Source organism: Staurois parvus, unplaced genomic scaffold (assembly GCF_062004578.1).
Source record: "Staurois parvus isolate SC_StPar_1 unplaced genomic scaffold, SC_StPar_1.0 ptg000715l, whole genome shotgun sequence".
NCBI lineage: Eukaryota > Metazoa > Chordata > Amphibia > Anura > Ranidae > Staurois > Staurois parvus.
In genome coordinates, this window is record NW_028318511.1 from 8384363 (window position 1) to 8409097 (window position 24735).

The 24735-nt window shown below is 39.8% G+C and overlaps 1 protein-coding gene across 1 annotated transcript in view; it reads left to right on the forward strand.

Annotated features, from left to right (window-relative positions):
* The window catches only part of SLC25A22 (solute carrier family 25 member 22), a 134393-nt gene extending 109903 nt beyond the window's left edge, over positions 1-24490 (forward strand). Inside the window, exons 9-10 of the mRNA XM_089653574.1 lie at positions 3854-3929; positions 9965-24490. Of these exons, the coding sequence (XP_089509700.1) occupies positions 3854-3929; positions 9965-10118 (230 nt within the window). The 3' untranslated portion in view covers positions 10119-24490. The remainder of the gene's footprint in view (positions 1-3853; positions 3930-9964) is intronic.
* The last annotated feature ends 245 nt before the right edge of the window (positions 24491-24735 follow it).

Below are 24735 nucleotides of genomic sequence, written 5' to 3' on the forward strand. Positions count from 1 at the left end.
ATGCTCTGATACCTGAAACCAATATCTTTGTGGTGTGATTTGAGCCCATACAAAACAAATGGGCTCAAATTGCATTGCTTGCATCGCATGTGATTTGAACTGAAATCGAACTACTTCAGCTGAAGTAGCAGTGCGATTCCTGTCCGCATCACATATGACGTCCCTGCGGCTGCAGTGCACTTTGGAGTGCGATATGAGCCATTCATTTTGTTTGGCGTAAATCGCACTGCAAATCGCACTGCACCCAATGGAAAGCCACATGTGATTTGAACAGGAATCACACTGAATTCCTGTTTGGCGAGTACTTGAGCACAAGTATAGGAACTCATACTTGCCGATAAAAAAATGGTATTGGTGCAACCATAGTGGGTGCATTTATTACAAGGACACCCTAAGGCCTCATTCACATGGGCATACTGATCTGATGGGCACCCTTTATTTCTCTGTTTAATATGTTGCTGCTCTAGCTGTTTCATATCATTAACAGCCATGTCTATTTGCTGCTCTATATACTATAGGCTTCATGATTTCACTGTCATACGTGCTATATCAATACAGCCCAAGAGGATTGATTACTGCAGAGGCTAGAGTTGGTACCATGGTCACATGACACTAGACAGAACCACTGTAACTGCAGCCCATAGGGATTGAGTCTTAGGCTACGTTCACACTAGCGTTGTGTGCAGGTGGCAGAGGGGCATTTGGGAAGCGTTTTTACCGCTTCCCAAACGCCTCTGCCAATTCTGCACATTACAGCACATGGTGCTGTTCTAACGGGAGCGTTTGTGTCGCGTTGCGTTGTGTCGCGGCAAAACGGACGCCTCTGGTCAAGTCAGGAGGCATTGAAGCCTCCTATTCTAGTCTATGGTGCCACTCCGCAAACGCCCAGCCGGCGTTTGCGGTGCGGTTGCGGGGCGTTTGCGGAGCGGTAACACCATTCAAACTGCACTGTAGGCGTTTGTGGGGCATTTTTAACGCTCGGCAAACACCTAGCAACTTCCACTAAACTGCGCATGCGGCGTTTGCCGAGCATTAAAAAACGCTCCGCAAACGCCGGACCAACGCTTGCCAAACGCTATAAGGGCGTTTGGCAAACGTTGGTAAAACAGCCAAGTGTGAACGAGCCCTTAAGATGGCCATACACATACAGTCAGGTCCATAAATATTGGGACATGGACACAATTCTAACATTTTTGGCTCTATACACCACCACAATGGATTTGAAATGAAACAAACAAGATGTGCTTTAACTGCAGACTGTCAGCTTTAATTTGAGGGTATTTACATCCAAATCAGGTGAACGGTGTAGGAATTACAACAGTTTGCATATGTGCCTCCCACTTCTTAAGGGACCAAAAGTAATGGGACAGAATAATGATCATAAATCAAACTTTCACTTTTTAATACTTGGTTGCAAATCCTTTGCAGTCAATTACAGCCTGAAGTCTGGAACGCATAGACATCACCAGACGCTGGGTTTCATCCCTGGTGATGCTCTGCCAGGCCTCTACTGCAACTGTCTTCAGTTCCTGCTTGTTCTTGGGGCATTTTCCCTTCAGTTTTGTCTTCAGCAAGTGAAATGCATGCTCAACCGGATTCAGGTCAGGTGATTGACTTGGCCATTGCATAACATTCCACTTCTTTCCCTTAAAAAACTCTTTGGTTGCTTTTGCAGTATGCTTTGGGTCATTGTCCATCTGCACTGTGAAGCGGCGTCCAATGAGTTCTGAAGCATTTGGCTGAATAGGAGCAGATAATATTGCCTGAAACACTTCAGAATTCATCCTGCTGCTTTTGTCAGCAGTCACATCATCAATAAATACAAGAGAACCAGTTCCATTGGCAGCCATACATGCCCACGCCATGACACTACCACCACCATGCTTCACTGATGAGGTGGTATGCTTAGGATCATGAGCAGTTCTTTTCCTTCTCCATACTCTTCTCTTCCCATCACTCTGGTACAAGTTGATCTTGGTCTCATCTGTCCATAGGATGTTGTTCCAGAACTGTGAAGGCTGTTTTAGATGTCGTTTGGCAAACTCTAATCTGGCCTTCCTGTTTTTGAGGCTCACCAATGGTTTCCATCTTGTGGTGAACCCTCTGTATTCACTCTGGTGAAGTCTTCTCTTGATTGTTGACTTTGACACACATACACCTACCTGCTGGAGAGTGTTCTTGATCTAACACACACCTGGCCATGGAACAGCTGAGAAGCCAATTGTCCCATTATTTTTGGTCCCTTAAGAAGTGGGAGGCACATATGCAAACTTGTAATTCCTACACCGTTCACCTGATTTGGATGTAAATACCCTCAAATTAAAGCTGACAGTCTGCAGTTAAAGCACATATTGTGTGTTTCATTTCAAATCCATTGTGGTGGTGTATAGAGCCACAAATGTTAGAATTGTGTCCATGTCCCAATATTTATGGACCTGACTGTATGTGTATGGCCATCTTAAGGGCTCGTTCACACTTGGCTGTTTTACCAACGTTTGCCAAACGCCCTTATAGCATTTGGCAAGCGTTGGTCCGGCGTTTGCGGAGCGTTTTTTAATGCTCGGCAAACGCCGCATGCGCAGAATTGTGTTGATGTCCCAATATTTATGGACCTGACTGTATACTGTAGATTTTCATTCGAGAATTTTTGTTTCAACAATATTTGTTTGATTTACTAATCGTTACTGGGGTCAAATCAATATTCGTTTTCGACAGCAGTGATGGGGAAATTTGAAGGTGCAGGAAGTAAAACTTCTCTAAATCAAACACATTTTTGGATAGGGTATGTGATTATCATTCAGAAATTACATTCATTTTAAAATTGAATGTTAAAAGCAAAAGACAATTTTCAAATGACATCCGTCCATTTATCAAATGTGCAAAGAATTTTCATACGACTTTTCCTACCAATATTCTCATCTGAAAATCTACACGTGTATAGCCAGCTTTAGCTTCAGTGCCTGATATATAAATGTAAAAGGTAAGGCACATTATTTACAGATAAGGATTACAACTAATGAAAAAAGGTGGCCAAACATGGTCCACCAGACAAATTTCGATCTACGTATGGGCAGGCTTGTTGTACAGAAATCAATCTACCGATTAACTGTATGTACCGATGTACTGATTAACAGCCTGCCAGATTTTTCCTGAGCGATCAGTGCTGTTGGCTATAGCCAGCAGCACTGATCATTGTGTTCTGATAGAGGGGAAGGCTCCCAGCCGGAGTGATTCCCCTAATCAAATGTGCGGATGGGGGAATCAAGTCATTGTTTTTGTTTTGTTTGGTTGAGTGAAAACAAATGATTAATGTATGGCCAGCCTAAGTGTAATATATTAGTGTACCTTACCTTACATGACCTTCCTCCTGTGTGGCCTGTCAGTAATGCCTTGTCTTCTTTAGCCCTGGTCTCCAGTGATACAACCCATTGTATGCACTAGTCTATGCTCAGACAACTGTTTTAGAAAATAGGACATTTATTTCATGCAGCAGGTAGACACATTATTTTTCTGATCGCATACAGCAAACTGTCTCACAAGAATATCTGCATCTATGGGGAGAAAGCATTGCAGCCCTTTAAAGATCACGCAAGGAGGGAGAAGATCATTTTTTGTGTTATCTAAAACACCTTGTTATATGTTACACTGATTGACGCTGCGCCTGCCTGGTGTTAGGTCAGACTGTAACAAGGCCAATGTTGTAGGAGGCCAGTGGCAATTCTAATTAGTGTAGAAAGGGGATAATGAAAACCAATGTCAAAGAAGATTGTAGTTTAAGAAATATTATATATGGCATACTTTACTAATCACCTACTTTAACAATAGTTTTTATCAAATTCTTTTTTTTCTCCAGTGATTAAAACAAGATTACAGTCATTGCAGCGAGGTGTCAATGAAGATACTTACTCAGGAATCATAGACTGTACCAGGTAATTCTTAAGCTGACAGGTGTAATCTGTCTATGCATAAATATGTGATCCGCATTTGGGCTTTGACATACATTCAGGCACCATGCTGTTGTCTGCTGGCAGTGGGACTGATATAAACTTTGCTTGTAAAGGGTCTATTAGGAGATTCCTGCAAATAACAAGGATTTGTGATCATCAGAAACTATCATTATAGAAAATAGCCTTCATATTGGGTAATCTACGTGAAGCATAAGGGCTTGTTTCCATTTCTGCAAAGAAATTAGATTGATTCGCTGTGGCTAGCATCAGCCAAGCAGAGGAAAATTAGCAGGTCTGTCAAAGGGGTATTCAAGACACGGGGGACCAGTTCCAATATCGCCTGTCTGACCATTTCAAAAAAGGATGTTGCATAGCTTTTAGGAGTGCATAAAAAAAGAGTGCAGTAAAGGGCAAGTAAATTAAAATGAGCAAGAAGAAGCTCAGCTAAGTGGAAAAATTAGCTGAACTGAATTTTTTCGCCCTTAAGAAGCAATTAAAATGATTCTGTGGAAATTTTAAAGACATGAACAAAATTCTTCCATGCTAAACAAGAAATAATAATTATCCTGTCACACTGTCACTGCACTGTGTTGAAGAGAGAAGCTTGCTCAAAAATATTCAGCATTCAACACTTCCAGGAGTGTTCTTTCCTGGATTCCACTACTATTCTTTGTGGTTTCTTCTACCTGTCTCTACATCTCCAAAAGGCAAAGGGCTTTTGGAAGGAACAACAATGCATGTGGGGAACCATCACCTGACATTTCATGAAGTGTGCTGAATATTCTTCAGCAAGATTATCCCTTTAACCCATATAATTGTCATGGTACAATCAGCAGAACAGGCCATTCTTAATAGTTTGCTTTGCAAGGAGGCATTTAGTTCATGTTTTTAAAGTCACTACAGATGTGCTTTAGGACCTGTTCACACCTGAAAGCCATGTGGTAAACCCTTGCGCTTTTCCCACATTGCAGTCAAAACACACTGCACTTGCGATCTGCAGAGGGAGTCTGTTAATATAACAGTACCCCAAATGCAGGTCATAAACACATTGCGTTTGCCTGCACCGAATTGCATGGTACGTAAGTACCATGAGATCCGGTTGCTGTGCATTTTTTTTAAGGTACTGCGTGCACTACTTTTGGTCTCAAATGACATGATTTCAGCCCGTTCAATTGGATGCACTCGGATTCACACAGGAACGCACAGCACAGTCCTGTGTGATTCATGGTGTGAACCGGCTCTTAAGGAGGGATATGATCACTTTATACAATGTTCTACATGAAGTTTCTGCACTTTGTAAATATATATATATACAGTGGGAAAATAAATATTTGATCCCCTGCAGATTTTGTAAGTTTGCCCACTTACAAAGAAATGAAGGGTCTATAATTTTTATCATAGGTGTTTTTTAAATGATAGAGACAGAATATCAACCACAAATCCAGAAAAAACACAATACAAATGTTATAAATTGAGTTGCAGTTCAGTGAGTAAAATAAGTATTTGATCCCCAAGCATAACATGACATACTTGGTGGAGAAACCCTTGTTGGCAAGCACGTTTCTTGTAGTTGGACACCAGGGTTGCACACATCTCAGGAGGGATTTTGATCCACTATTTACAGATCTTCTCTAAATCCTTAAGGTTTCTTGGCTGTCCCTTGACAATTCTAAGTTTCAGCTCCCTCCATATATTTTGTATAGGATTAAGGTCTGGAGACTGGCTAGGCCACTCCATGACCTAAATGTGCTTCTTCTTGAGCCACTCCTTTGTTGCCTTAGTGGTATGTTTTGGGTCATTGTCATGTTGGAAGACCCATCTTGAGTATTCTGGCTGAGAGAAGGTTCTTTATATTTATAATACATGGCCCCGTCTATTGGCCCCTCAATGCTGGCCTGTACCTTTAGCAGAGAAACAGCCCCAAAGCATAATTTTTCCACCTCCGTGCTTGACTGTAGGGATGGTGTTCTTAGGGTCATAGTCAGCATTTTACTTTCTGCATACATGTTGAGTCAAATTAATGCCCAAGAGCTCAATTTTGGTCTCATCTGACCGCAGCACTTTCTCCCAGTCCTTCTCTGAATCATTTAGATGTTCATTGGCAAACTTCAGACAGGCCTGTACATGTGCCTTCTTGAGGAGGGGGACCTTTTGGGCGCTGCAGGATTTCAACCCATGGCGGTAAATTGTGTTACCAATGGTTTGTTAGGTGACTATAGTCCCAACTGCCTTGAGATCATTCACAAGCTTCTCCTATGTAGTTCTGGGCAGATCCCTCACTTATCTCATCATCATCCTTACCCCATGAGGCGAAATCTTGCATGGAGCTCCAGATCAAGGGCGATTAATGGTTATTTTGTATATCTTCCCTTTGTGAATAATCACTCCAACAGTTGTCTCCTTCTCACCAAGCTTCTTGCCGTTGGTCTTGTAGCCCATTCCAGCCTTGTGCAGGTCTACAGTCTTGTCCCTGATGTCCTTTGACAGCTCTGTGCTCTTGCCCAAAAAAGAGATTCTGAGGACAGGTGTCTTTTATACGCATAACGAGTTGTTGTTAGGAGCACCATCTTAAATTGACAGGTCTAATGTGTGTACCACATGAGCACATAGCCAGTCTGTGGGAGCCAGATATATTGTTGGTTGGTAGGGGATCAAATACTTATTTTATTCACTGAACTGCAACTCAATTTATAACGTTTGTATCATGTGTTTTTCTGGATTTTTGGTTGATATTCTGTCTCTATCATTTAAATTACACCTATGATAAAAATTATAGACCTTTAATTTCTTTCCAAGTGGGCAAACTTACAAAATCTGCAGGGGATCAAATAATTATTTTTTCCACTGTATATATATATAAAAGTGCGGAAACGTTTTGAAGACCCCTTGTACAAATACTTAAATGGTTCATATAGCAAAACTGATACAAAGTTGTTCACTTAGGTCATTGCACTACACAAGGAGGCACTTTTTTTTTTTTTATGGAAAAAAGTTTAAACTATGCACACGGAAAGGGTTTTTAACTTTGAGGCTCCATGCACACTAGCTTTTTTTTAAGCTCAAAAAACGCTGGAAAAATACTGGATAATAAATGCTGGTAATAGCGTTTTTTAGTAGTGTTTTTGTAGCGTTTAGAAGCATTTAGGAGCCTTACCATTTTATTCGCGTTTTTACAGTACATGTAGAAAAAAGCTAGAAATAAAGCTGTTAGGAGCATTTTAGTAGTTTTTAGCATTTTTTTCTGCTGAAAAAACGCTCAAAAAACTCTACACAAATAGTCTTTTTCTGTTCCTACATGTTGAAGCTCAAAAAACACTGTTAGCCTAAATTAGTGTGCATGAACACATAAGATAACACTATTTAGCTTCTAGGAGCAGAAAAAAAACAACAGCTTCTAGGAGCTTAAAAAAATGCTAGTGTGCATGGAGCCTGAGAGCTGTAAACCCAAAAATGTCTGGATGTTTTTAAATGCACAAAAAACAACTGACCATTAATATTTATAATACATAACACTATAAGTTTTAGTTGATGGACAAGTATCTCTTCTCAACCTGACTTACAATGTAACTATACAATCACTGCCTAGTTCCCAGAAGTGGTAGGAGCTGTGAGAAATCACTGTAAATGTCCTTCATTCCATGTTTCCAGGCAGTCCTCCTAAACTTTTGCAAGCAGCAACGGTTTTCAGTGATTGGTGACATTGATTCTTCAGCTATCAGCAAAGAACTGTGTTTAGGATTATTTTGGGCATGGAGTATATTGCCTACCAAAGATCTGTTTGAAATATGTAATATGTCATTTTGTCTTGTATATCTTTTGTCTTACTTAAAAAAAAATGTTATTGTCAGTTTTTGTACATTTCCAGTTTACCATTTATAAAGTACACTTTCTTTAGTAAAATTAAAAAAGTAAAAAATAAAACAATAAAACACTGTATCTGATTTATATTATCTGGGGCAAGAAAAAATTTAACAACCAATCAGATTGTTTTTTCATTGTCTATCTTGCAAAGAAAAATGATTGGACAACTGCTTGGATTTGCCTTTCCTTCATCTATTATGAATCATCCTCTGGAAGGCAGATGATAAAGTAGGTCAGACTCTGAGTATAGAGCAGCTCTGGCTCACAAAGACAACAGACCATATTTTATGTATGTGGATGAGCTTGATGGAGCAATATACTGTATCTGTGTGCTGTCAGCAAACCCCACTTCGTAAAGCTGTAAGGCCGCATATAGAACATGCACAAACGTCAGTAAACATTGGAATTTTGTTAAAACAGGGACAAGCAAGATAGACATCAGAATGACTAGTATGGGCTTGTCATAAATAACCATCACCCTATCCTGGTACTACACTGTCTTAGGAGTTAGAATAATGCTAGGTAGATAAAGTCCTAAGAGAGCACCAGACCAATGAACTGAGAGTCAAAAAACTGTTAAAATTGGTGTTTGTTCAGCAGGACAATTGGCAAAACCTCCACAATGAATTTGTTTGAAAAATTAAACAAAGTTATAAATTGCCCAGGAGCAAAATAAAATCAGCACACTGAAGTTTTGGAATTCTCTTTTGACTTTGTATCTGTGGTTTCCAAACTTGCAGATTCCCTGGTTTAAGGGGTACCCTGTTTTGTGTTTGAGAACAGCCTCATGGGAGCCATTGTGCCATATGAGCTTGTTTGATCTCCTCAAACCATGATCCATTGAAGAGTCAAATCCAGCACCTCAGTTACACATATTCCTTGATTAATGTTACAGTCGAGGATCTGGGTATTTAGGTTAAAGAAGAATTCTGGGCAAAATTATTATTTTCCCATGCAGTGTCCGTACTGCATGGGTTAAATGCTCGTTTTTGTCTAGGGGCTCAGAAAGCAAAGATATACTTGCCTGATCCTTCAAGCGCACGACCAGTTCCTGCCACTCTTGCCCCCCGCACACTAGCGGTCTTGTGAATGGGCTGCTTCTGACGTCATCGCGCAGATAGACCAGCTCTGGACCTGAGGACGGCAGGAACAGTTTACTGCTAGACATAGGGGAACGCAGGGGGGAATCACTAAACTAAGCAACATGAAATGGTGTTTGTTATATGTGTGGAGTTCATGTAGGGAGAAGATATCAAGGAACAGGAGATGAGATGAAATATCCTCAAAGGGTAAACCTGCTCTGATGACAACTAAAAAAAAGCTCCAGCCAAAATTTATTTTTTTGTTTCCGTTTTGGATAGAGTAGGGAATGGTTGAGGGTGTACTCTCACTGGGTATAGTTGATTGGAAGCATGCCCGAGTATGATTGTCCCCACTAAAATGCTGGTCTGCACTCACACTGCTGTGAGGAAGCATTCCTGGGCACTCTTACGTCATTATCTCTGCCAGCCAGATCACAATGATCCCTGTTGCCATGCTCCTTGAATGCTCAGATTTGTGTTGAAGCACCCACACTGAAGCAAACCATCCCAAAGTCCAAGTGATCCATGCCCCAGACTATCTCTTCCAAGTGGTCCCAGGCTCAGTACACTCACACTATGCAAACAAATCACATTCAAGGGGTGAGCCATGGCTGGGCATGGTTAAAACACCTAGTGGGTACACCCTTAGACCACTGTCAGGTTTCTTTTTCTGTCTATGTGCTGTTGAGGAGATCTTCCTTACTGTCCCAGAGACCCAACAGGGAGTAAAAAGAAGTCTCTGTAAAGTGCAGGATAATCCCTTTTAGACATTTGAAGAGCTTTACCATTGGAAGATTTCCCCTCTCCACCTGTTTTTGTGACACAGGACCAATAGTGAGGGTAAATCTCCCCTGCAGTGACACAGACAGCAGAAGATCTAACGCAACTCTTATTCCATCCAAAACTAAAAACAAAAAAGTTTACATTTAAAGTAAATGTAGGGTTTTTTAACTTTATAGACCTATGAGAGAAGAATAGTGACAGAATATCTCATTGCAACGTTTACTTAGTTGTTTATGTGTCAGTTGACGTATCTGAATTCTGTTTCTTCATCATATATCTTTATATTTGCAGGAAAATTTGGAGGAGTGAGGGTCCCGCTGCTTTCCTGAAAGGGGCGTACTGCAGAGCCCTGGTTATTGCTCCACTTTTTGGCATTGCACAAGTCATCTATTTTATAGGCATTGGTGAATTTATCCTTGGGTTCTTACCCTCAAAGCGCGATTAATGAAAACCTTCAGTTATCTTCTTTTAGTGGCACCCAACTTACAGCTCTTCTCTGCCACACTGCCCTTGTGTGGACACTTCCTGGCCCTGCCTTGTGTCACTTGTGGGTTTACAAGGTGGAAGACCTTCTTACACCAGTGCAATCTGTCCTGAATTTCTGCAGAGCCTTTCAGCTACTTAGGTAGCGTTCCACATTGGCAAGCAGGACACAGTGTTAACCTTACAGGCAAGAAAGCTGTATTATGTCTGGTTGTTATTGCTTATGTTGCTGGAACAGATTGTATTTTATTTTATTTTATTGTCCTAAATGGTGAAGGTCTTTGTTTTCGACATAACAATCATATTGTTAATTCAAACTCTGCTGCATGGACCTGCAACATACTGTACAATGATGGCCATGTCTACATTCATTTTAAATGGTTAATTTATTTGAAAATTTTATTTTTCTGGTATCTATATGAATGTTTTGAGCAAGCCTAGGTTGTGTTTTTTTTTTTTTTTTTTTAATGTGCTAGGTTTTAGAGAAAAATCTAATTGGGATACGTACTACTAAAGAGTATATGTAATGTATACACAGTCTGCAGTTTTTGTTCTAGACCTTCCAGTTATAGTTTTATTAAACCCAAAAGCAAACATTTATTATATTTGTAGGTTACTGTTTCTTAGATGAGATGGCTGCATTCATTTGATTTTTTATGCATTCTTTTTTTCTATTTTTATTGGGGGGATCCAGCCAGTAAGTCTGTTGTTTTTTAAAAGAATAAGCTCTCCAGCAGAATGTATCCATTACACAGATGAGACAAACCCTTTAACACTAGCTGGGGTGATTACCATGATCAACATTTATTTACCTAAAACCTTTATCCCAAAATGAAAAAAACTGTTTGCTGTAATTGATTATAAAGCATGAGCTGGAGTTTGGTTTCAGTTTGTTAGTATATCTAAATCTGGTAATCCATCTAATACTCCCCTTCCCCCAGTCTGACAATGCTGCTGTCCAGAGGTGCCCTCTGAGCTCCTTCATCCAAAGTGGGGGCACTCTAATACAGGAGGTGTCTTATAGGCCAGATCACCAGGTGAAAACAGGGGTTGGGAGGCTTAAAAAAGGAATCTAATACAGCCACCACATCTAATGATTGGCAACCTGCAACATATAACATTTTTGGTTTTGGATTTAATGCTGCTTTAACAAGTCATTAGTAAATGCATAGGCTAGACCAAAAGATACAGAATTGGTTCTCTTTGTTGTAAATGGTTAATTAACTAAAAAATAAGGATCTGCTGCATGTTCAATAGGACCAAAGTGCTGTAACAATATTGTATCATTTTGACACTTTGATCATTCCTTCACCTACATGTGGTATATTATGAAGACACAATGGATTCCAGTTACGCGTCTTCAGGCCACTTTATGCTGTGTTGTAATAACACAGATTAGACCTTCTATATGAGACTCAATGAAATGCCTGCTAGCTAATGACCTGTAAAATGTTGCCAACCTAGGCTCACTAAAAGTGGAATACAAAAAAAATGTTTTTACTGCTGTTTTTGTCCTTATTTCTGTATGTAGTTCACCTTTTCACAAATCATGAAAAGGTGAACTAACAACAATCCCTCCACACCCCCTATTCCCGCTGCAGTTACCTCCTTGGGTGGTTATCTTTTCCTGCTCATGCTAGATAATGTAGCATTCCGGGCATTTGAACACCACCCTCTTCTGCACCCTTCTTTCATCATGGACAGCATCCTGGAGAAATGAGGTCTCAAATTGGTCAGCTTCAGAATGAGAGATCCTCATTGGTCAGTTTGGTCATATGTCACATGTTGATGCTGACCAATGTCCACTCATCATTATGATGCTCACATCATGGGCCATGTACTGCAGTGGTTCTCAATTTATTGAGACCAGGGCCTAGTAAATGCTTCCAAAGCCCTATATGCCCAACAGTGAAAAAATAAAGATTTATACGAACACAGTAAAAGTATGGGAGTACAAAATATGTATTGGAATGTTCTGGATAGGGCTATGGGTGATGGGGGATATGAAGGGGGTTTGGGGACTCTGCAGCAGACTTGGGGACTCTTTAAAAGAATTCTGGAGGTATCTGGGGGCAACTGTGTGGCAGTGGTCTCGGGGGGGACTGTGGGTGTATCCAGTAGGCTAGGGCTTTACAGCAGCATTGGCGCACTGAAGTGCACTGCAGGGACTGGGGGGCACTATGGGACACTGTTGGAGGTTGGGGCACTATAGGGGGCTGGAGGCTGTGCAGCAAGCTAGGGAAAACTGTAGGGGCTGAGGGTTTTGAGGGGCTTCTGGCACAATGGGAGGTTGAGGGGCAAGGTGGACCACTGTAGGAGGTTGGGTGGCTTTGTGAGAGCTGGAAGGTACTGTGGGAGTTTAGGGGATCTGCAAGTGTCTGGAGTGGGCATCAGTATGGCTGAGAAGCACTGGCCTACTGCATTTTTCAAATACCTGAATCACTACACTGACTAGCATGGGCAGCAGAAAATAATCATCCAAGGAGGTACGTGCAGTAGGGACTAGGAATGTGGGGAGGGTGTTGTGAGTTAGTTCATCTTTTTTTTTTTTTTGTGAAAAGGAGAACTAACCCTTTAAGTAGAGATCTTTCCAATGGTGACACAAACAGCAATTTAAGCATTTTTCTATAGCAAAGGGAAGTGTTAGTCCACTGCCATTTGGTAGTCACTGGGACTGTAAATGAAGATATATCTCCTCATTTGGGGCTAAGAAAGCATTAACAAAATAGAGGTTTTAACCTTTCCCCACTTTATCTGAAAGTAAAGAAAAACATTTGTGCTAGAGTCACACTTTAAATACATTCAGTGGACTGTGAAATTCGAGTATTTTTGGTAGGATATGTTTTATCTGAGAAATAACTGTAAGCTGAACAGAATTTAATATGGCAGAACATATGGCTATTACCTTGTACAGCCTTACTGGCATTGTTTTTCTGAGACTATATATGTACTGTATACACTGTAGTATGTAGATGTATATATCTGGCCGAGCAAACATTGTGTAGAATGTTAAAATTACTAAAATACAGGACCAAAGATGTTTGCCATCTCTGAAAACAGCAATGTGTTGCAGACCCATGTGGCAAGGTATACTGTTTTAAAGGGTCAGTCCATCCAAAAGTGATATCAGTTATAGGTGGGTTGTAGAGGACTGGGACATCTGCTGTCTTGCATTTTTGGAGAGTAAAATAAAGGGACCTCTACCCTAATGGCTGCTCCTGTTCTTCCTATTACTTGCTGCATAATATAAGATACGAAAAAAAAATGGAGATGCCATAATGGCCACGGAGATTGAAACTTATGCAGTCAAGCACAGAGATGTATAAATAATTGTGAAATGTTACAACTCTCCAGCTTCTACAAAAGACTAGAACGTTTTTTTTTGTTTTTTTTATCGGACTGACTCTTTAAGGATACCCATAGACATAGGATAGATTGTCATCCAAATGTGATTCATGGACAAACAACCATATTGTAAACAATATTTGAAGGAAGAAACTTATGAAAAAATGTTGCAAAACATTACCCAAACTTGTCATATTCGTTATTTTTTATTTATGACTCCAGTTAACAGATTTTCACTGAATCAAATTGGCATTTCATCAGATGGCCGTACAGGATGCACAGGATTCATCCAAACCATGAGCAGGATAGACAGTCGTTTCTTTCAACTTCCATCTAATGTCTATGGGTACCTGACAGGCTGATACTTGGCATATTTATAAAGCAGCAAATGTGACATTTACAGGCGGTTAATTATTCCCTGTAGTATAAAACACATACAGCAGGAAGATTCATCTGCACTGAATTTTTGGTGAATGTTCACATTTACTGCTTTATAAATATTATTGAAGTCACAAGCATCGCAGCAAAGTGTACTATATGTGTGCAAGAGATTGTATTAGTGTATTATTTATTTTTGTTTAAAACTCCATAGGTATAAAAGAGATTATTTTAAAATCATATTTATGCTGTAATATTGAGCCACAGCTATATTACTGAGGGTGCATAGAAAGAAGACTTTTCTTTTACAAATGATATACCCACTTATTGTTCTATACTTGAAAATTTGCCCTAACTTTCCAAATTGTCATTGTCCTAATACACTTATCATAGCAAGGGGAGTGTCCTCAAGATGGTTAGAGAACTCTATTATGACCCTTCATAGCTTGCTAAATCAAGACCAAAAGCTGCTAGCTGTAGGCCCCTAGGGTTATAGGTTATAGAAGTGTGTGCGTGTATGCATATGTATGTATATGCATATATATATATATATATATATATATATATATATATATATATATATATATATCATGCAAATCCTACAGAATGTGTGAATTGAACAAAAGCAATCACACCCCAAATCAATGCTGGTGATTACCATACCTCATAGGGACTAGAGATCATAGAGTTGTAAAGTGGCCCTCTCACCCTAATCAATAGGTCACGGGTCAATCTAAATCACATCATTATTTTAGGTGCACAACTACCTCTTTCCTAATATGAATAACAAAAGCAAGACTGCTGCCCCAAGCCTAGGCAGCCCAGATCACATGATATCACATGCCAATCATTAAACACTGCAGAGTATATTGAAAGGTTTTATATGTTAAGCTGGCCATATACTGACTGAAGTTTGTCCAGTTCAGCAGGGACAAGCCAAATTTTGATTAGTGTGTGGCTTTTCCTGCTCAACAGAAGTCGATTGAAAATTCATATTAGAAAGTCTGTCTCGATCAGTGGCTGCAACCGCTGATCAGTGTATTCTGACAGTGGTGGGTCCTGCTGTCAAAATACAATGTCTCTGGTTTGTGTGGATGGAGGAATCTGTAAGTCCAGGGGGTTGAGCAAAAAAAGAAAAAAAAAGAAATTCTAACCATCTATGGCCATCATTAGACTTGCAATTGTGATCAGATAATCAGCCAGGCACATAGGAAATATGGCTGGCCCTATGTCCATGGATATAGCATACTATACCTAGAAAGTTTGTATTTATTTTTTTTATATGTTTGAAAATATGGTGAAATTGTTTTCAATAAGCTTTTCTTCCCATGTATAGTACTTAGCAGCTGAGAAAACAGAAAAATACCAAGTGGGCCCAATCCTCATTGGGGATCCTAGTCCGAACCCACCTGAGTAATCCAGCCAAGAATCTGTCTCTGTGTTTGGCCAATCATAAGAGGCCGAAGCATTCCTTGCCCACAGCCATACATATACATGCCCCTTGTTTATTTGCAGCTGCAAGGTGGGTAACACCTTGGCCATTTATGATTGGCCAAGGACAGTAACAGTTTCCTTGATTGTCTCTCAGGTGGATTCAGCCCATGATCCGATCACAAATGAGCCCATGCTTAATACTCATATCCTGATATACAGTATTTTACTGATGAATTTTAATTGAAGTTCCTCAACTCCTTCAGGAGGTGCAATATATATATATATATATATATGTGTGTGTGTGTGTGTGTGTATGTATGTATATGTGTGTATGTATGTATATGTGTGTATGTATATATATATATATATATATATATACACAGGTATATATGTATTGTACAGGTTAAGCCTTGATCTATTATTCACACCATAATGAATCTAATTTTTCCATTTGCTGTTTTATCCTCCGCACTGTACGGGTTTACTGCTCATTTTGTTCTAGGGACAGCAAAGAAACACATACCTGAACAGCTGATCCTCCCCGCACAAGACCGGTATCTTCAGCTCCTGCCCCTCCATGGTCCAGTGGTCTTGTAAATGGACTGTTCCTGACATCAGCATGCTCAATAGACAGGAACAGTCCACCACTGGACCATTGGCGAGCACGGTTTTCTGGAGGATTGGTGGGTCAGGTGAGTATGAGCTTTGTCCTCACCCCTGGAAAAAACGAGCTCTAATCCATGCAGTCTAATCCACTGCATGGTAAATAGAATATTTTGACCAGAGTTCTGCTTTAAAGGCTAAGTTCACATTTTGAAAAAATAAATAAATAAATGCATAATTTTTCGGGTAAAATTTGTGCCTGTATTATTTTTCCCTATGGAGTTTGCAGTGCATTGCACCCACTATCAGCAGATATTGGGTGCAATGTCAGGCTCCTGTAGACTCTCAGGATAGCTGTCTGCCCATACCTCTGATACAGGCAGGCAGTTAATTGAGAACAGGAAGATCAATCAACTATATGAGCCACCAACACACTTGTAGTTCATTGAGAACTTCAAGCCATCAACTGCATTGGCTGATGGTATTTGTATTCTATCCATTCACAGGAACTCTGTGAATGAATTATGCAGCCATGTGGGCTGTAACAGCCCGCTGTCACGGGGGATATTGGGGGGAGCGGAGGTGCATGCTGAACATTTTACATGTTACACCCTAAATACAGGTATAATGTAACATGTTCAGAAAGGAGAACTTAGCCTTTAAAAGGCATGAGCCAGGGTTAGATATATGGGACCTGTTGTTGATGACTTGTTTTGGAGGGTGCATGTACCGGGCTGTAATACTTTTCTTGATTCACTACTTGCTGAGTTACAGTCATTGGACACACGACACCTGATATGCACATGTTTTTCCAGGTTAGTGCCTTGATTAGTAATGGCCACTTTGAATACAGGTCAGCAAACGTAACCCTAATACTTCTCAGATAATTAGCCACCAATTAACAATTGCATTGTTTCATTATAATAACATAATAATAACATTAATAACATTTCAAAAATCCTAATAAGTATATATACTGAAGGATGTGATCCAACAGCTTTGCCTTAATTAAAAAAAAACAAAAACCTTCAGAGCTTCTTATGTTAAATGAATTGCTAATGGTAAATGATAATCACAAGGTCTGCTAGTCTGGCTGATTCTTTGCAGCCTTATTTTAGTCAGCTTGTCAATAACAATCATAATATAATCACTATGCACTTTTACAGCTGTTCCGGCAGGAGCACATTCTGTTCAAATAAATCTCTAGAGTTCCACTAAGTGAAGTATAAATTAAAATAAAAAATTTTCATAAATAATATACAATTTAATATATATCCAATGAAGAACAGAAAAAAAGAAGTGCTCAGTAGTGAACCATTGCCAGAAATGAAGTGTAGCTAAGGTTAACATATATGGAACAGTCCTTCTAGGATGTATAGAACAGTTCCCTTATTCCGTGATGAGTAGTTGAAAATCTTCATTCCAATATAACCACCAATGTGAATTACTGCACCGCTGTGATGACAAATGGGAGGCTTTCCAGATCCCTTGACTATACCCTTGACTATAGGGGATCAACAGACACATGATATAAATAATTCCATCCAGACTCATATAACTCAGATCAGATCACATGTATCATCAGAGGCTCCTCAAACCGTCTTCTTTCTTTCACTTCTTTTTTTCTGTCCTTCATTGGATATATATTAATTGTATATTATTTATGAAAATGTTTTATTTTAATTTATAGTTCACTTAGCACAACACTAGAGACTTATTTGGGTTTGTGATTTAGAGAGGATATCCTCTTGGTGCGTTTGCTGCTTTGTACACAATTAGGTTTGGGTATTTGCATTGTTTTTGATTTATTATAGGAGGACATTCTGTGCATTGTGGTCCACTGTATTAAAAAATGCTGAAGGAACAATGTTTTTGTTCATTACATGCATTGGCAGCCAATTCTGTATGAATGGACTGCCTTAACGCTGCACACCTTAATGCGCTTTTCACATGGGGTGGATGGTTTTGATCAGCAGGGGACTTTTCTGCTGATCCAGAGCAGAGAGGGCAGATGACAGATCCGTGTTTGCTCAGTTTATGCAGAGCGGACATGGAAAGAGCCGCTCTGCTCTATGGGTGGCCGGGTGTCCGACTTCGCTGTCACCCAACTGCCCGACTTCGCTGGAGGAGGAAGGATCCCCTTTCCTGATTTTTTTTTTTAGAATATCAGATCATAGGTAGGCAGGTGTAAACCTGTCCATAGGGGTAAACAGACCATCTGATCAGGTCCACCTGAAAAACTAACAGTTGGAATCTGATCGGACCCTATGTGTGAAAGGGGCCTTACCCACTGCAGTGGAATATACAAGTGTGAAAATGCCCTTCTACATGTTTTACAAAAATAGAAATGAGTCTATAGCATCAAAAGATCTTGAAAATGAATGTTTATTAATTGTACTGTTTTATGCTGCAAGCTGTTAAGCTAAGGAAACCCAGCTGTTCAACTTCCCCTCTACTATTTATACAATCTGAGCATTTATGGTGAAGAAATATACGGAGTGTACTGATGTATCTGTTACTGGACTCCTATATTTTGCACACATGCATACGGCATATGATGGCTTCACCATAGTGAAAGTATATTTGTGGTGGATGGGCTATCATTGCTCAGTGTCTCAGTGTATGCCCCTAAAATAGAACATGCTTTGTCTGAGGTGTGCGCAACCAGTAGAGAGGTGTCAAGGGATTTAAATGATTCATTTTGTTGTGTTTTATACACATGAAAGTTAAAAATTGTATGGAAAAAAATCACTGTGTTAATATTTTTAAAAGGTTTTCTTTATTTAGTTTATTATTTACATGGTGACATCTCTGTTTGTTACATAAGCAGTTCCAGCTTCCTGCTTAGTAGTGCTGCACAATAGTACTGATGATTGCACTTGTCTACTTACAAGAAAGCTATTAAAAGTTTAAATTCCACATATATATTTGAAATATGATAAAGCAAGTTTGTAAAAATGTGAATGTTGCATAGAAATACTTAAAGTCCAATTCCAGGCAACTAAAAAATGATCCCTTGCAGTGGGACTGTAACTTCACTGCAATGGTTAATTGCTTGTTTAGGTCTAGAGGAACAATAAAAGAAAATTTGCTTACCCAATCCTCAGCTCCTTCCTGCTGCTAGACCGGTCCCATCCCTGCAGTGACCTCTCCCCCATGCTTCAGTGGTCTAGGGTCCTAACATCATCAAGAGCAATGCATGGTCAATAGCACTGCATTGGACGTGTTGATATTAAGGAATAGTCCACTGCCGGAGCCTGGGGTGGCACCATTTGCAGGGCGAACTGAGGATCAGGTAAGTAAAAGTGTTTCTGCTCTCTCGTAGACAAAATGAGTAATTAACCCATTACAGTGCAAGAAGATAAGGCTGTTGTTCTTTCTTTTCAGCTCATAGAAAGTTACAAGAGCTTTGCATTTCTGGCAATTTAACAGATATTGTCTGTACTTGCTGAAAATGTTCTTAGCCTGTAAATAGAAAATGGATGCAGCCACCACATCTAAGGACTGGTAATCTGTAACATATTGTAAAATATTTTTGTTTTTGGACTAAAGGTTTGCTTTAATGAATAGACATATGTTAATTAAAGGGGAGCTTCAGTCAAAATAAAAATGCAATCTACAGTTTGTAATATCAGGTTATGTGCACTTGGTGTTTTTGTGTTGCTGGTGTTACAATAGTACCTGTACTAAATCCTACAAAATCAATGTTCTGCCTAAGAGGAGGAAGAATTATCAGTGCAACTGTTCTGTAACTGGGAGAATGTGCACTGTTGTAGTTGTACTGCATTGTGTGTAATAATTAGTACAGAAACCTTACAATGGTACATATCTATCCACATTACTTATTTTATTATTGCATTTGTATTTTGTTGGTATTTCTCATAAAATTTCTTAAAGAGGTAAACACCAAACAAAAGAGTATTTTAAATGCTTACTTACACTGTTTTTACTTTCCAGTAGAACAACTACTCTAAGTAGAATCAATCCCCTCCCTACTTGAACATTGTAACCCTCTCCTCCTCTGGGGTGTCTAATTACTTGCGGTGCTGGCCAAGCTCCTCCACCCCTCCCTTGACCTCCCTACATAACCTTTTATGTAGCTGCTGGTGAGGAGCGAAGGGGAATACTATGATAGATATGAGTCTAGGTAATACCCATAAGCAGTCTCAGGCCTTTTAGATGTCTACACATAGGAGGTATTATAGGTTAAAAAAAACTGCATAACATATGATAAATGCAAATATATTCTTAAGGGAACATTTTTGTTAAAAGGAATGGCCCAACGACAGGGTCTAATCAAACAACTGATCTGAACCTGTCTGTGAAAGGGCTTTAACCATAGGTCCAAATAAATGCACCTATATACTGTATACCAGCACCTAAATAGATGTATGTACTGTACATGACAGATGTGTATTAATATTGTGTATTTCCTCCCCCTAGACTAATACAAATAATCTCTAGAATAATATATTATAGATGTATCTTAGCTTGTGTCAATGACCAGAATGGTTCTATTATAAAATTCTTATGGTGTATTGGAGATATTAGGCAGCAGTGGAATTAAACAATGACCAGGTATTTCATACAGTGCCTAACTACTTACCAATGATGTCATTCAATATTATGCTACCTTTCGTAAAGCCGTGTATGTTCACATGATTCTAGGAGTCTGATTCAAGTATACAGCTTTCACACTATTTCTGATAAATGAATATTAACCTCAGAAAAATGAACTGGATGGTTGTCATTAACCTTGTAGACGAAGACGCATGCTGATGTTTATGTGATATACGCTTAGTTTCTGCCTTTTCAATCTGTACTTGCATATACTGTATATCATCCAGTTCCTACCAATAAGGCTTTGCGATCATTTTGACAAGTTATGTTTTGTGCATTTCATATGCATTTTAAACATGGTCCAAGTACAAGTGAGCAGACCGACTGTGTTGATGGGTGAGTTGATTGGTTTTCTTTCTTGCAACAACGGGTTACAGAAAATTGCCTCGCCTATGTCTGGCTTAAGGGAAAATTTGCAACAGTGATATTGACAGCAATAAAAAGTTGATGATCTAATCCTTCCTCACTTTGCTAAAACAAAGTGTTTTTTGCTATTTGATACCTGTTGATACCTTACTTCTTGTGCTAGTCATAACATTGTTTAAGCTGTTTGGAAATTCAGCCCCTACTGCATGTACACAAGCTCATCAAAAGGACCAAAGCCACTTGCTAACAGTTAATTGTACACCATAGTGGAAAATGGGACTAGTTTTGTACAGAAAACTCTTGGATGACCAATGTAACACAACAGTTCTGTAAATCCCTACTTTTTTAGCCATGTACTCTAAATTTGAGGAAAATGCAAATATGTGTATGCTAAGTATCTTAACATTTTTCAGACCATAGCACTCATTATGGAAAAGGATAGTCTTTCAATGTAATATCTAAAATATAAAGAGATATTTAAAATAAATGTAGCTGGTAGTGACTGTAGAGATGTTTTGTGGCACAGGCAAGGTTAGAATGTTCTGTCAAGAAGCGCCTGGCCACTGGTCCCAATTTGGCCTCTTTCACACAGGGCAATTACATGTGTGCTCCAGTCAGGGCTACGTTTTGCAGGCATAGAGGATGCATAGGTGTTGTGTGCATCCCCATGCCAGTGTCTGTTTGTTGTCCATTGGGACACTCTGCTGAATGGACACAGCCACTGTCTTCCAGTGTGACATGGATATGGGTGTGGGTACCCATATGCACACAGGGTGTGTCTGGGGATTCTCACCTGTACCCACACAGAGCTGCATGACCAATAGATGACAAAGGGATGCCAGCACGGGATGCATGCCACACCTGTGCATCCACATGCAGGCAAAACATCACCCTGCACAGAACATGCATGTAATCGCCGCATGTGAATGCAGGCTTTTGACAGCCATATAGATGCTTGTCCCTGGACGCACACTGCGTTTGGGGTCATGCACCCACATCTGCATAGCTGTCCAATTATGATCAGCAGCTGTATACATAGACATAAATGGGACTGCCTGCACACAGAACACCTGTGTATTCTGTGCCGGCAAAGACAACCCTTTGCAAGGATTTACTCTTAGGAATATAGTTTATAATTGCAACTTAGTTCTAATAAAGAAAAGAACCTGTGTCTGGAGACCCCGTTGTACCCAAAAGGGGAAGTTCCGCTTTAAGGCTTCGTCCCTCGCTCCCTATTAAGGATTGGCACCTTTGGGGAGCGGATGGGGGGGGGGTTACCCAAATTTGACAGGTACTCACTTCTGCTGTGATCACCAAGGCGATTGGAAGCGGAAGTTGTCCTCCCCCCTTTCAACCCCTTAGTCTTCTGGAACTCGTGACAGGTCCCAGAAGACTATGGGACAATTCACAAAGCGAAGTGCTGCATGCGCATGCTCAGTGGGCACCTGGCTATGAAGCCGTAAGCTGTCACAGCTGGGTGCCCAAACTGAAGATGCCGGCACCGAGGAAACAGGACAGTCAGTCAACCCAGCTGGTGTGAGGACACCGTGGGACTGAGGAACAGGTGAGTGTCCTTTTTTTAAAAGTCAGCAACTACATTTTGTGTAGCTGCTGACTTTTATTTTCTTTAATTCTGACTTGGCCTCCACTTTAACTTTATTAATGAATGTACCAATTATATAAAGACATTGCTTAACTAGTAATCCTGAGTGAATTACCTTATGTGAAATACCCTTTGAGATGCAGTGTGTATTAGCGGTACCCTTTAACTGTCCCTTAATGTACTTAAAACAATTCCTTAAACATAACTACAGGTAACATCAGTTTTATATTTAATTGGTTATTCTACAAATCTGTAATATAACAAATATAGGTTGAGAAGTACTCACTAAAAGTGCCAGAGGCACCATTAATTAAGCCCCTGTAGTGTAGGCGCTCGCTCACTCTGCCTATGTTACACACTTACCTGCCCCAATATTGCCACTCTTTGTTCCATGTCACAGTTGGTATAAATAGCCATTTACAAGATAAATGTGCATGGTGTGCACTCACCTGCTCTGTATGTGTTGCTTCCTCTCTGGCTGGATCAGTTAAGCATTGCTCTCTTGCTTCCAAAAACGCTGAAGAATGTAAGTCGCCAGAGAGAGCGACTCATCTCTCACCCATCTGGGCAGAGGAGCAGCAAATGCAATCAGGTAAGTGTTTTACTACCTATATGTGCCCTCCATATGGCAAGTTCTTACCAGCCCAGCAGCAGTATCACCTGGGTGACATGGGCCTTACATTACATCCTTGTTAAAAATATCCATGTGAGAGTGTAATAGAGGTGGAAGCTTTCTATACCTAGAGTCCCACATGTGCGGAGAACAGGTAGAGCTGTCGTGTGAAGTTGTAGAAAAGCTGGTCATCATAGGCGTGCTTCTCCAATTGTATTAGAGTGTGCACCCCATATATATATGTGTGTGTGTGTCTATGTATGTATGTGTGTATATATATATATATATATATATATATATATATATATACACACACACACACATGAATGGAATGATTAGGGTGTGCCCAGGCACATCTGGAACACCCTGTGCACATTCCTATGCTGGCCATACAATATGGATGTGGATGCATATGGATGTAACTTAGTGGATGCACTGTAATTCAGTACACCTTGTAGCTGTTCCTGCCTGCGAAGCAGTACCACATTATGCAGTAATTCATTTTACCAGCAGAAGTGTTAAACGAATGATATATACATTTTCTCAGTTTATTTTATAGCTTGCAGTGCAGATGAAGCACTTCCAATATGATAGCTTGTGCACCATATGCATTGTTATTGAGGTACATCATGCAGCAATATCTTGTATGGGAGCCTTTGGTGCTGACTTCACAATATTCGTGTAAGATGTGAAAACCATTAAAAAATACAAATATAAATGTGTCTGATGCAGTAGAATTCTAAATATGTGCTGTAAAAGAGGCAGAACTTTCCCCAGAATGTTTTGAAACAGTCTTCACTATTGGGTTGCTGAAATAGACCCCGTGTCATTCACTTTATTTTTACCCAGTTTTCTTTCTGGAAATTTTCTATTTGAGTCACTTGTGCTGTACTTTGTAAAGTTTGCTGTCTTTCATGTGAATCAGTAGAATGTTTTGTCTCATTGTAGTGACCATGACCTTGCTACCACCAATGCACCTAGTGTACAGATATAGCACATTTGGACATGTTTCTTTAAATGTCACTGACACACAGGCTGTATTTTGTGGTATAAATTGGGAAAGTTCCTATGTTCCTGTAACAGATTATGCTTGGATAAACCTTGTGTTACCTTGCGTTCAATGCATTCCATTTTCCTTTCAGTTATATTCCTATACTTTGTTTACTTATGTGAGTGTTTATGTTCTGTTTAAATTTGTCATGCCTAATTTTGTGAAAAGTATTGTACTTAACCGGACAATGAAATGTCATTGAAAATGCTGCTTTGAAAATAAAACAAAATGTTATTTTAAAATGTTTTACAAGAAAGTAGATAGTAATTTTGTTTGATGTATTGTAATGTACAATAAATCTAAATGACAATGTTTTATCAACCCTTTATTCAGCTCTTTAATTATGCATGATTACAAACATCAACTAGAAAAGCTACAATTTCTGGGGAAATTGTGTGAAGTGTTCTTGCCTCCACCAGTAGTCTACAACTCACACTCTAGCTTTTGTCACTCTGCTGCCTGCTCACACACCTGGGTTCCTATGGCAACTCATTCTACAGCAAGGGCAGAGAAGAGCGGTTAAAAACAAACTGCTCCAACTTGCTCACTTCACTGGCGGTTGCCAT